We start from the raw sequence: 12,429 nt of genomic DNA, 5'->3' as shown, positions 1-12,429 counted from the left end.
GTTACTTTCTCTCATTTTTGGACCAGAAAAAAAGCATTAAATAGAAAAAAAGGGGGGTAGGGTGCCTCCCCGTAACAATGGTTCGAAGTCTCAAAACCTCTGCTTCCCCCACACCCTGAATGTCACAATATAGTAGCCTAAAAATACTCTTTTTCGCATTTCGACCCCCCTACCTCTCTGGAAAATTCTTTTTAATCCACTACAACCTGAGAGTTGGACGAGCGTGGACATACGTACACTCTCACATGCAAACTCAAAGTCTGTGGAAACTATAGACCTCGGAAGTTAAAATCAGAGTTACAGTTTATCAAGTTACCAAATCACAGACAATATCTCCAAGCCACCGATAGTTCCAAGTTTTATAGCAGAGAAAATGTCATATTCATGATTGATATTGCTCTGTTCCCGATGGTTTTTTATGGTCCGTGATGTGTGGCTTGTATTAGAAAAACTGCCAATCCCTCATACAGAGCCCCAATGCTCAAAATGATCTTTTAAATGCTCAACAGTTTCATTGAAGAACTCGTGCTAGGCATACGGTACTATATCTAAGATTACGCATGACAAAATGACATACAACAACATAAAAAAAAGTTCGCCAGGTTCAGCTACTAGTTCTAATATGTTTATACTGTGTAGATTTTCGTACACTGAAAACATTATTTACGCATATAGAAGCCGATGTAAATTAGATTATAAAAGATTAATTTTAGCATTAAGAAAAACAAGGATCCTATTTTATAATTGGCTAATTTTGTCTGTAATTAAGTGAATGTACGACGTTATAACGTGACGTCAAAATCATGTACAAGGTTTAAGAATATAAATGGAAAGATTGTATATGGCAACATGAAAAAATAAAATTTACCATGTATAATTATTATTCCTACTATATATATTATACAGATTCTTCCAACACCAAAAACATTAAAAATTTACTTGTGCAGAAAACGATGCATATGGAACTATAAAATAGTAATTTATGCATTAGCAAAAATAAAGATTAATCTATTATATAATTGGCTCATTTAGTCTATGAATACGTAAGCAAACGTAGGATATTATAAAGTAGTGTCAAAATTCATGCATGAAGTTAAAGTTACATCAACAAGGGCCGAAAGTCGGAAATATCAAGTGTAACTCACGAGGACAGGCTATGCACCTAGCAAAAATACAATCTTTTTCACCATCACCAGTGAAATCAAGTTTGAAGTGATACAAAATAATAATACCCTGAACTAGCTTATGGCAGGAACTGAATTTCATATACCATACCTGCAAAAAGAAGTGCATATTTTCAGTTATAAAAATGTGTCATCTTCATGTATAAAGATGACACATGATTTACATTGCGAAAAAGAAAAAGAAACTCACTTTTCAATGGAAGCATAAAACTCGTCAATAAACTTTTTAGCATCGTCCAAAACTGCGTCTCCAGTCCTAATGGGTTTCACTTCTTTAATGGTGTTCATATGATTTGCAGTACATATTGTTGAACGGCAATTCAAAGCCTATAAAAGAAATAAATATTGAATAAATAAAGAATATAATTAACTAATAAAAAAGAAAAATCCACATTCGGATGTATGCACAAAAAAAACATGAAAAAAAGCATAAAAATCTGTTTATATCTATTTTTGTTTCGGTTTTACGAGTCAGACAAACATTTCAGGGGCAGATTTAAATCAAGATTAAGTAGTTGTGCGTATCAAGTCATGGCTAATTGTAGAAAAAGCCAAGAGAGATAGTCCGAGAGAGTGAGAGGCAAATCTGGCATAAGCCCTTTTTAGATTTATATAAAAATTATTTCAGATCATTTATTGACAGATAAGTCTATCTATCATTCGTCAATTGATACAATCCGCTCAAAATTGATACAAAGTTTTCTTGGATGATTTGGAAGGGTCTCTCATCCCAGTTTTGAACTGTTTTTGGATTTAGTGTGTGACACATGTGGGAAAACATTTTCATGGAGAATGGTCACACCTCTAGTCAAGAGTTCACGACGTTTCGTTCGAATATAAAGGCTTACTTTTTGTGAGCATATAGCTGTAACACTAATTATTACTGACTCGTTTATTTTCAGGACAGTCACAAAAGGTAGGTTCCTGTGAACTCCGGAATACTGTAAGCATGACATAAAACCTGTCATTTAAACATACGTCGTGGATTCTTGACTGAAAGTGTTATTTTTTCTTCATAGCAATATGTCTCCACATGTGGTACTGCTAAACCAAGAAATTATTTAAAACTGGGGAGGAAGGTCGCTCCCAATACCCATACTATTCTAACCTTGCCTTTCAGACATTCTTTGTTTATACCCCATAAAGAGGCTTTGGTCACAAAAAACATTTCCGATCCAATTAAAAAGTTAAATCAGATGCATAAGTGGCTTCAAGATCAATACAAAGAATTTCATGCAAGAAAGATGCATAAATTAGAATAGCGATGGAACGGGTACATAAATGTTGCCGGAGACAATGTTGAAAGGTTTCGAAAGTTTTGAATTGATTAAATAAATCGTCTACGAGTTACAGCGAATTGTCTCGTTACTTATGGAATGACCCTTGTGCAGAACACTTTTTCATCATGACTGCGTTGGCAAGCGCCAATTGAGGGTCCAAAATTTTTCCAATGTCTTCAACATATAATGTAAAATTTGAACAGTTTTTAAATATTGATGATTCAGTAATAAATAAACCTAGAAAATCTTGGATAGGGATAATGTTATTTATGTACATCCAAGATCACCAATCTGCCAATAGTCACAGTGCGTTATTCTTTGTTTTGGGTAAATACCATCACTTTTTTTTATAATGATGCTGTAACTGCAATATTGAGGGACAGAGATTTCACTTCAATGAATGAACTGATTTAGACATAATAGACCGGTAGTTAAATCTTCACCTTCTGTTTTTGCAACAGCTTGACAAAGGGTCAAAATGTAAAAAGCTCAAATGAGAGCATTTTCTCCAGATGTGCTAGGGGATTCAATCGTCGCAAAGTACGCCTATTTTATTTCTTAGCTTGTCATGCACAAATGGTAATAAAGTCAACGAGTAAAGTTTATAGTACAATAATGCTTGCCCAGGATTTTGAAAATGTGTTTCAACTCTTAGAACTTCTTGCTGACCCCTACAAGTACCTTCCAAGCAGAATTTTTGAATTAAGAGCTATTATATAACTAGGAATTTTTTCTACAGAGATGGGGTTTTACAAAAAAATCAAAGGTTTAAATTGTCAAAATACAAAAAAAAAGAAAACCCTCCTTTACCCTCTTGTTCTTAATTCTTGGTTAAACTTAATTCTGGGTTAAGCCTAGAATAGCTAACTAACTTCCTAAAACATTAACAAAATCACAGAAACCAAATCACAAAACCACACAGAAGTGTGGCTAGGTTAATCATAACAAAATATACTAAAATACTGGCACATACGCAGGGAGGGGGCTTCGGAACCGCCCCCCCCCCTGAAATTTTGTGAAATGTATAATTTCCCCATGGTTTTTTTGGGATTTCTAGCAAAAATGGGACATTGATTAAGAATCAAGATACATGAGTGAAGCCTTTTTTGGGGGATTTTACAGCATGTAATTATCCGGTCAAGTCACTGCCCAATTATTAATCCATTTTCTGTCTAACTTTTTACCCTCTTTGAAGTAATTAGCAATTGTACTGTTATTTTTTTTGTAAAGAGAGTTTGCTTTCCACAGCAAAATAGAATTATCCTTGATATTAGGGCGTTTATCCCCCCTTTTCAGGATAAAGTACAGCTATTAATGAATCAATTTTGGAAACTATCATTTTTCATTAAAATCTACGTTTTTGCAATAGAAGAACTACCCCCCACAGCACCCATATTGCACTGTTAACCCTAAAATTTCCCTTTCAGTGGGATATAATAGATCAATCACTGGTTCTAAATCGCTATGAACATAACCTGAGCCTAAAACGTACTTTTGAGGCTTCAGTCTTCTTCCCTCCATCCGCTACAATACTACAGATTAAAGCTAATCTGTATTTTCCGATATACTTGCTTCTTGCATTACTAAATAAAAAAAAAGTGCTACTTTATATCTGCTGTTTCGAAGGTTTTGGCCCCCCCCCCCAAAAAAAAAAAAAATTCCTGCGTACGTGCCTGCTAAAATATGATGAAAATATAGTATTTTAGTAACAAAATTATGGAAACAGCAACGGATAATTATGGAAAGCATGCCATCCAGGACCCATTATATCAAATACCTAGCCTAATCACCTCAACACACCAAATGTTTAAACAAAATATACCTGCATAGATACCATTTATCTCGCTCATGCTAAGCTGATCATCTCCGAGTGGACACAGAAAAACAGTTTCATTACAGATCAAGAACAATGTTGTCACTACAACACATACCAAGAAATGAGTAGAAAGCAGGAAGGTCAGAATAATTTTATTACTTATTAAGGCCTTTAAATGAGGCTAAATAATAATAATCGCGTGGATTAGTAATCACTGCTTATGCTCTTTTAAAAAAGAATTTCTTATTTTTCTCTGTTCTGTAAGTAGAATCAGGAAGATTTTTGCAAAATTATTGTCAATCCCTAGGGGGGAGGGAGGAGTCTTAAGCCAAGGTATATCAAAAAGAAGAAAAACCAACACCTGGGTCAGAAACCTAAAGAGTGTACACACTGCTTATGACACAAGTTAAAATAAAAAGCTTACCTTGACGTTACTTGTCGAATGCAGTGTATCATAAAGGACTTCACCAGTGGACCAGTTTTTAAGCCGTATTCCTTTATTATTAGCATGCTGCTTCATTTTGTACGTCCTTCCCGCACTGATAGTGTTTTGTCTGCTAAAAAGAAAGGAAGTCATAAAGCAAAAAAAAAACATTGACCTGGAAAGAAAACCAAATTATAGAAAATACGAACACTGTCAAGGTCAATAAGAAATAAAAATCTTCTCGCACAAATTGCTTCAATTTTACGCAAGATTCCGGTAATGATTAAGATAAAATGATGCTATAGAATTTCAATTATTAAACATAGAAGTGCCATATGGGTTTATACAATTTAAAATATTGGTCATTTTGAAACAAAACATATATATAAAGCATGACAAAAATCTACAAATAAAGAACATCGTTTCAGATGTAGGTTCCGCTCACGAGCGTATCCAGAGAGTTATTTAGTAGGCGATTGATATATCAAAGGGTGGGGGGGGAGGTAAATTACAATATATAAATTATCCACATATTCTTTCTTTAATTCAAATATTAATTAAATCCAGATCTCTAGATTTACTTAAAGTCGACACGACCTTTCCCTACTTCGTCAAAAATCTGCGAAATATAGACCATGAGAGATCCTTTCTCCTCCATGATTGATCCAAAGAATTCCCAGCAAAAAAAGGTAAAACATAACGAGTCCCAAGACCATACCAAAAAGAAATGCTAGCAAATTCCTGAATCAACAAGCAATAAACTGACAAATCTCAAAATCTGATTAATCTTGGAGGAAAAGGGGTCTCTTTAGTGCATTTTCTAAAAAACCTCAATAAAAACTTACACAGCTAATAGTGTTGTGTAGAAAGATTGCAGCAAAATGGCCTATTTGCCTGAAAAACTGGAATTCTCCCTTCACCAAGCAACTAAATAACCATTGCAAGAAAATATTGCTTCTACTGGGACCTAAGCTAAGGATGTACTTCTGCCAAGTACTGACATACAAAGCTTGTTTTCAGTTTGTTCCGTATTAAACTAGTTTTTATTTATTTCTGGTTTCCCGCGGGGAGAAGCAGGATCGCTAATCATCAACCGTGTGCAACCATGGCAGTATTAGTTTTCTTGCGAAATTTTGTCCAGACAAGCTTTGCCCTTTAAAAAAAAATAACCAAACTTCAACCATTTTAACATTTTTTACAGCGCAACTTTAGGTAAAAGAAAGTCCTACCGGTTTCTGTGTGCTATCTCTATGCAACCCAATCTCCAGAAAAACTTTTTTTTCTATGACTAAAATTTCTGCTTTGAATGTTAAAAGTTCAATATTCAGTTTTGTTCTACTCGAAACTTTTTGCATAGAGATGAGAGATTAAGTATGTTATGACTGTTATAATTTTTTTTAATAAACCCGAATGAACTGAACTGAACTGAACTGAAACCGCTTTTAAAGAAAATATTTCTTTTAATTTTTGAAAACCTTGATTTCCAAGGAAAGGTCTTGAAAAAAGGTAAGTTGCTTAAAATATTATAACTTAGTAGCTTCATTTGTCAACTATCTGAAAATGGCTTTGAATTAATTTGTGTTTGTTAATCAGTTTATGAAAGGAGAATATGTTAATCATCCAAAGAGACAAAACATTAAATCAATATTTTACCCAAGTCTGTGAAAAAGATTTAGCTAACTACATTATCATTAGCAGGTATAAGCCAATTTGAATTTCTTCAAACAGAGGGCCAAGATAGCCAGTGGTGTCAATGAAGGAGGGGAGAGATTCCAACTGGATTTTGTAGACAACGTTTTTTATTTTTGTTCAAAATTAAACCATGAATACCCACCTCCTTCTAGATTTTGAAAATTAAATTTATTGCGTTTTCATTGAAAAGAACTGATAAAAAGTTTGCATCCTCCCCCTTCATTTCCATGGCTATGAGAGGACGTAAATGTATACACTAAAAGCAGTTTTAGCCAGATCCTGATTATTCTTAAATATTACTAATGAAAGGAATTGAATTATCCAAACACTTTTATTGTACCTTCCGCTTAAAGAACTAATTAAAAAGTAATTTTAGCAAGATATATTACTTATAAATGAAACTGATACCTGTGCACGGCTATACAAGTTTCAACATATGTCTACTTAAGTCAAAACTCAAGACTAAACTGAAATAAATTTTATGGAATCCTTTTTTATATCACAATGGAAAGAAAGAAGACACCTAGAAATGGACCAAGAATAACCAGAAAAAAGTGTCGACTCATCCTGACAAATGATTTCAAAATGTTGCAAATAAGAAAAGGTTAGTAACGTCAAGTGCTGCGTGGACAGTAAGAATGACTCTGCGAAATGAAAATGCTTGTCATTCTGATTTTGCAATTTTGTACAATCAAATGAGTCAGCAACTTTAAATACTGTATGTGCAAGTCATACTCTACTAATATGACAAAAGTACTGACTTACATAGATAACATCAATTGCATGAAGTCAAAAATTTCCCTATTATATGAGACTAATTTTGCCATACAGACGGCCAAAAATAAAAACGAACTATGGAGGCTACGTATTTCAGGAACGGTGGAGATGCCACACCTTGCCGAAATTAGAACCTAGGGACAATTTGTACTTTGTATGACAGGAGGGGATGGTCTTCCTCCAAATGCCCTCTTCTCTCAGTAGCACTTTCAGCCTATGATAAAACAGTACCAATTTCAGTTTGTAACCACTTAACGACTCTTGGGTACACTTCTTAGTTATTTAACGTTAATCGTTTAAAATCTTTAAGATGGCAGTATGACTCATTGAAATCAGAAACCTTAAAAGTAAATATTTCACAAGTAGCGTTTGATTTCCAAGAAAATGACCTTATAGATATTTATGAATTTCCTATTTATAAGGAGCCTGGTGGCTAAGTTATGTTTTATAAGGAAATCTGAAGCTTATATTGACCTATAAATCTCATAAATAATGTAAGAGAAATCGAGAGCATATTTTAAAAATGACAATTTTTCCTGAATCTGAGTTACGCATGCATTTTCAATTGGCAATATTCGCGTACTAAAAGTTAATCCCTCCAGCCCATTCCCCATACCAAATTGCCCACTCTTTCTGATTTTACAGAAATTTGAAATACTTTCGAATCACGACCAATCAGGGATTGCATAGGAGGGATCCAAAATGATTAAATATTATTTAAATAAGCCTCAAATTACTGAAATCAGAACCCCCGAAGGGCATATTTCAAAGCATATATTTGCTGTCAAGCCTCAGGCAGCTGGATGCTGTAGTGATTTATTAGCAGTAATATTAGTTTTAGAAGCCATTAAGATTGAAGTTTATATTACAAGATCTGGGCAAATTTTGACATATAATGGTTAACTCAAAATACATTAAGTACAATTTTCACAAACAATGCCAGGTTAAACCACGTTTATAATCACAGTCTTGAGAGAAAAGTTTTAATGGCAACAAATATGAGGCTAATATTGCAATAAAGAACACCATACTCAAAACAGACGAAGTAAATATTACGCAAATAAGGCTTAATTCACAATAGAAACCCATTATCAGCAAACGCTAATAATTATTAATACAATAATGTTTGATTCTCAATGAAGTTTGCCTTCTGAAGTCGTTTGTAGCATATTTGAGGTTAATATTGAAATACTGAGGTTCAAAATCTTGGCAAATGTAGAAAAATAGAAGTACTTTTACCACCGTTTTATTACTAAATTTCAATTTCTAATCAACATTATTTGCTTATGTTATTAAAATTTATTAGAAGGGTGTCAATTCCCAAGATTATAGGAGAGGGGCAAAAGGTTTTCAAAATTTGGAGATCCAATTCCCAAAATTATAGGAGAGGGGCAAAAGGTTTTCAAAATTCAACAAAAATATCAAAAACGTTTTTTTTTTTCAATGAACATATGAAACACGAGATAAGAGCTCATATGGCACTTGTGATGAAGTCAGAAGAGCCAAGTGCTCATATGGTATGAGCTCTAGCAAAATTCTAAGAATCAATAGATTGCTTCAAAAGGAAAATCAGAGGCTTAATGCCGGTCGGGATTTAAAATAAGACCTCTGAGTCACGAGGTCCTTCTAAATATCAAAACTCATTAAGATCCGATCACCCTCTCGTAAGTTAAAAATACCTCAATTTTTCTAATTTTTACTCTCCCTTCAGCCCCCCAGATGGTCGAATCGGGAAAAACGACTTTATCAAGTCAATTTGTGCAGCTCCCTGACACTCCTACCAACTTTCATTGTCCTAGCACGTCCAGAAGCACCGAACTCGCCAAAGCACTGAACCCCACCACCCAACTCCCCAAAGAAAACGGATCCAGTTCGGTTACGTCAATCACATATCTACAACATTTATAAGCGTTTTCAAAGATTTCCGGTTTCCCCTTCCAAATCCCCCTAATGTCAACAAATCTGATCGGAATTTGAAATAAGAGCTCTGAGACATGAGTTCCTTCGAAATATCAAATTTCGTTAAGATCTGGTCACCTGTTCTTAAGTTAAAAATACCTCAATTTTTCCAGATTAACAACCCCCAGCTCCCTCAAAGAGAACGGATCCGTGCTAATTATGTCAATCTTGTATTTATAACTTGTGCTTATTCTTCCCATCAAGTTTCATCCCAATCTCTCCGCTCTAAGCGTTTTCCAAGATTTCTGTTTCCCCCCCTCTAACCCTATGTCCCCGGATCCGATTTAAATTGAAAATGGAGCATCTGAGACATGAGATTCTTTTATATATCAAGTTTCATTAAGATCCGATCACCCACTCGTAAGATACCTCAATTTTCACCTTTTCCAAGAATTCCTGTTTCCCACTCTAACTCTCTTCAATGTAACCGGATCTGGTAGAGATCTAAATGAGTGTTCTAAAGCACAACATCCTTCTAGATATCAAATTTAAATTTGTAATCAAAATTAATTTGATATTTGAAGATATCAAATAAAAAAAATTTCTAATTTTTCAGAATTAACCACCCCCCCCCTATTCCCTCAAAGAGAGCGGATCCGTTCAGGTTATGTCAATCACGTATCTAGGACTTATGCTCATCATCCCCATCAAGTTTCATCCCGATCCCTCCACTCTAAGCCTTTACCAAGATTTTAGGTCCCCCCCCCCAAACGTCACCGGGTCCGGTCGGGATTTAAAATAAGAGCTTCAAGACACACTATCCTTCTAAACATCAAATTTCATTAAGATCGAATCACTCCTTTGTGAGTTAAAAATACCTCATTTTTCTAATTTTTCAAAATTAACCAGTCTTTTTCAGAATCACTTGGTTAATACCAAGTGCCATAAAAAAGTATTTTTCAAAACCTAGGTGGGCAAAAATGTACAGGAGGAGACAAACACCCCTGTCTTCGCCAATACTGTGAATCACTTACCATTACCACCATTAATATACACAAAAACCCACTCAATTAAAATAATTTTGTAAAAAATCTTATGTAAAAAATATTGAGAGGAGTAATTCGAATAAAAGTTTCAGTTTTACAGCCCTTTTCAAGTAATAAAGAAGATTGCACCACAGCAAAGTGCAATTGTCTGTCTCTTTTAGTCTTTAAATAAATAAACAAACGAGTTTTTTTTAACAAAGAACAAGGTATTGTCTTGAGCAGAGCAAAAAAAAAAACTAACGGAAGTTATAACAAAGAATGGATTAAAAGTTGAAAGAAACAGATATCAGATTAAACAAAAACTCAAAACAACCCAAAGATAAAACTTGTATTCTACTCAAACTCAAAACGAACAAAAATTACTAGATATATGAGCTGGGAAGTCATCCTCTTTGTACCCCAATTACAGTTAAAAAAACATATATTAAAGTTAAAAGAAAAATATATTCGACTTACAAAAAAAACAAAACCAAAAATGAACTTATCATGTAACAAAAATACAGCTGATATTCAAATCAAACTCAAAAAGAACAGAAATTACTAGATATTTGAACTGTAGAATTGTCCTGCTTGTACCCCAGTTATAGCACAAGTGTCATTCATGCATTACTGAAAGCAATTAATAGATATATACTTGAAGCAATTTTAAAGCAAAAGCCCAATACAAAATAATAAGGCATGAATGTTTTGTCAAATAAAAACTCAAGAATGTATCCAGAGTGAAGGGTTTACCAGTTTTCAACTCATAGAACCCATCCCCCATTGCCCAAAGTCTAAATTCTACGAACAAAAAAGATAAAAAATACAAATAAACAAATTTCAATGCATTTTGTAAAGTCTTTTTGCAACTCCCCTGAAATAAAACAACCAAAACAAAGCATCCAGGATGAAGAATGTTATCAGGCTTTGGCCCCCTCCCTTGCCCAAAGGTTCAATTCAACTTATAAAAAGCTACAAAATACATATAGATAAATTTTGGTGCATTTTTGTGAGGTCTTTTGTAAACATCCATCCCCAAAATTATGCCCCCTCCTCTGAAGAACTCTAGATATGGCCCTATTAAAATTAACCTGTTCAAAATACATAGTGTTTTCAATGAAATACAGTTTAGAAAATTTGAAAACAAAAGAAAAGTGAAAGAAAGCAGTTTTTTTATATTGAATAAATCCTAGATGTCATTCTGTTTTTTTATGTTAAAACAAACAAAAACAAATCATTTTTTTAATTAATTATTAAGTAAAACTATAATAATTGAAAACCAAGAACAATCAAGTCACACAAAAGAAATATACATGTTGAAACAAGGTTTTATATCTAAATTCTTCTAGTTTGTTCTATTTCATTTAAAAAAATAGATCAATGGTGCCTAAGTTACACTTCAAAAATTAATAGTTTTAATTTTTGAACAAATCCATTTTATACTTTGAAGTGAAGTTTTGCAGTGATACTTCTATTTTGCTCTTTTATGAATTTTGATGCTTTTTCAATATTTTGATGATACAAGTGATATCTGACTTCAATAATATGGAAAGATCATTACCAGGTCTCTTTGTATGAGTACCTGTTTACCTTTTTCTCAGCAGGGGTTGAGACAGATGTATGCAAGGACCTTGAAACTCCCTCAATAGCACATAGAAATAGTTTTATATATACAGTAGTTCATTTGTTTTTGCTCAATTAACAGGACCCCCCCCCTCCAATAAAAAAAAAGATCTTAGTGCAAGGGCCTGAATTGAGCCTTATCCTGGCCTGGCAGAATTTAAACATACCAAAAAGAAATGTTTACTAATTTCCAGAACTCCTTAATTAATTTTTTTGGTGGGGAGGGAGGGGGGTAGAATATCAGCTTTACAAGCAGTATTTTGGAGGTGACTCTCATTTTTTATGCTCTCGGAGTTGTACCCCAAGTCTGAATGATCCCAGGTCAAATAAGAATACATAGCTTTATTTTTACCAGATCTAAGATATACATTTGGTCAATCTATTATTCAGACTTCAGACTTTTTTATAAAGCATACATTTCACAAGAAACCCTGACTTAATAACCATTCCATTTGATTTCCTGAATTCCAAGAACATGTCCTAGTTTTCTTTCACCTTGGATTGTTGAATCATATTAATAATTATGTTTTATGTAGAAGCCAATTTTAACATTTAACAAAACGAAACACAAAGAAAGAAAATGTAAAGATAATTAACAAAACAAAGGTGATTTTCACCAGAGAAACAAAGCAGATATTTTGACAAGGATGTCCTCAGTACTCAAAAAATATATACAAATATTTCTTCTTTGTCTTTATTCCATTTTTAT

General features: G+C 33.6%; 1 protein-coding gene across 2 annotated transcripts in view; it reads right to left on the bottom strand.

Moving 5' to 3' along the window:
• LOC136031426 (nitric oxide synthase-like protein) overlaps window positions 1-12,429 on the bottom strand; it is a gene marked incomplete at its 3' end in the record, with an annotated part of 110,263 nt that overhangs the window by 90,601 nt on the left and 7,233 nt on the right. Inside the window, 3 exon segments of one of the 2 annotated variants that reach the window (XM_065710996.1) lie at window positions 1,375-1,511; window positions 4,705-4,837; window positions 6,805-6,826. In XM_065710996.1, coding sequence (XP_065567068.1) covers window positions 1,375-1,511; window positions 4,705-4,800 — 233 coding nt within the window. 2 annotated transcript variants of the gene reach the window in all.

The sequence above is a fragment of the Artemia franciscana genome, chromosome 9, assembly GCF_032884065.1.
Source record: "Artemia franciscana chromosome 9, ASM3288406v1, whole genome shotgun sequence".
Taxonomy (NCBI): domain Eukaryota; kingdom Metazoa; phylum Arthropoda; class Branchiopoda; order Anostraca; family Artemiidae; genus Artemia; species Artemia franciscana.
The sequence above is the reverse complement of the archived record's forward strand: the minus strand, read 5'-3'. Positions and strand labels throughout refer to the sequence as shown.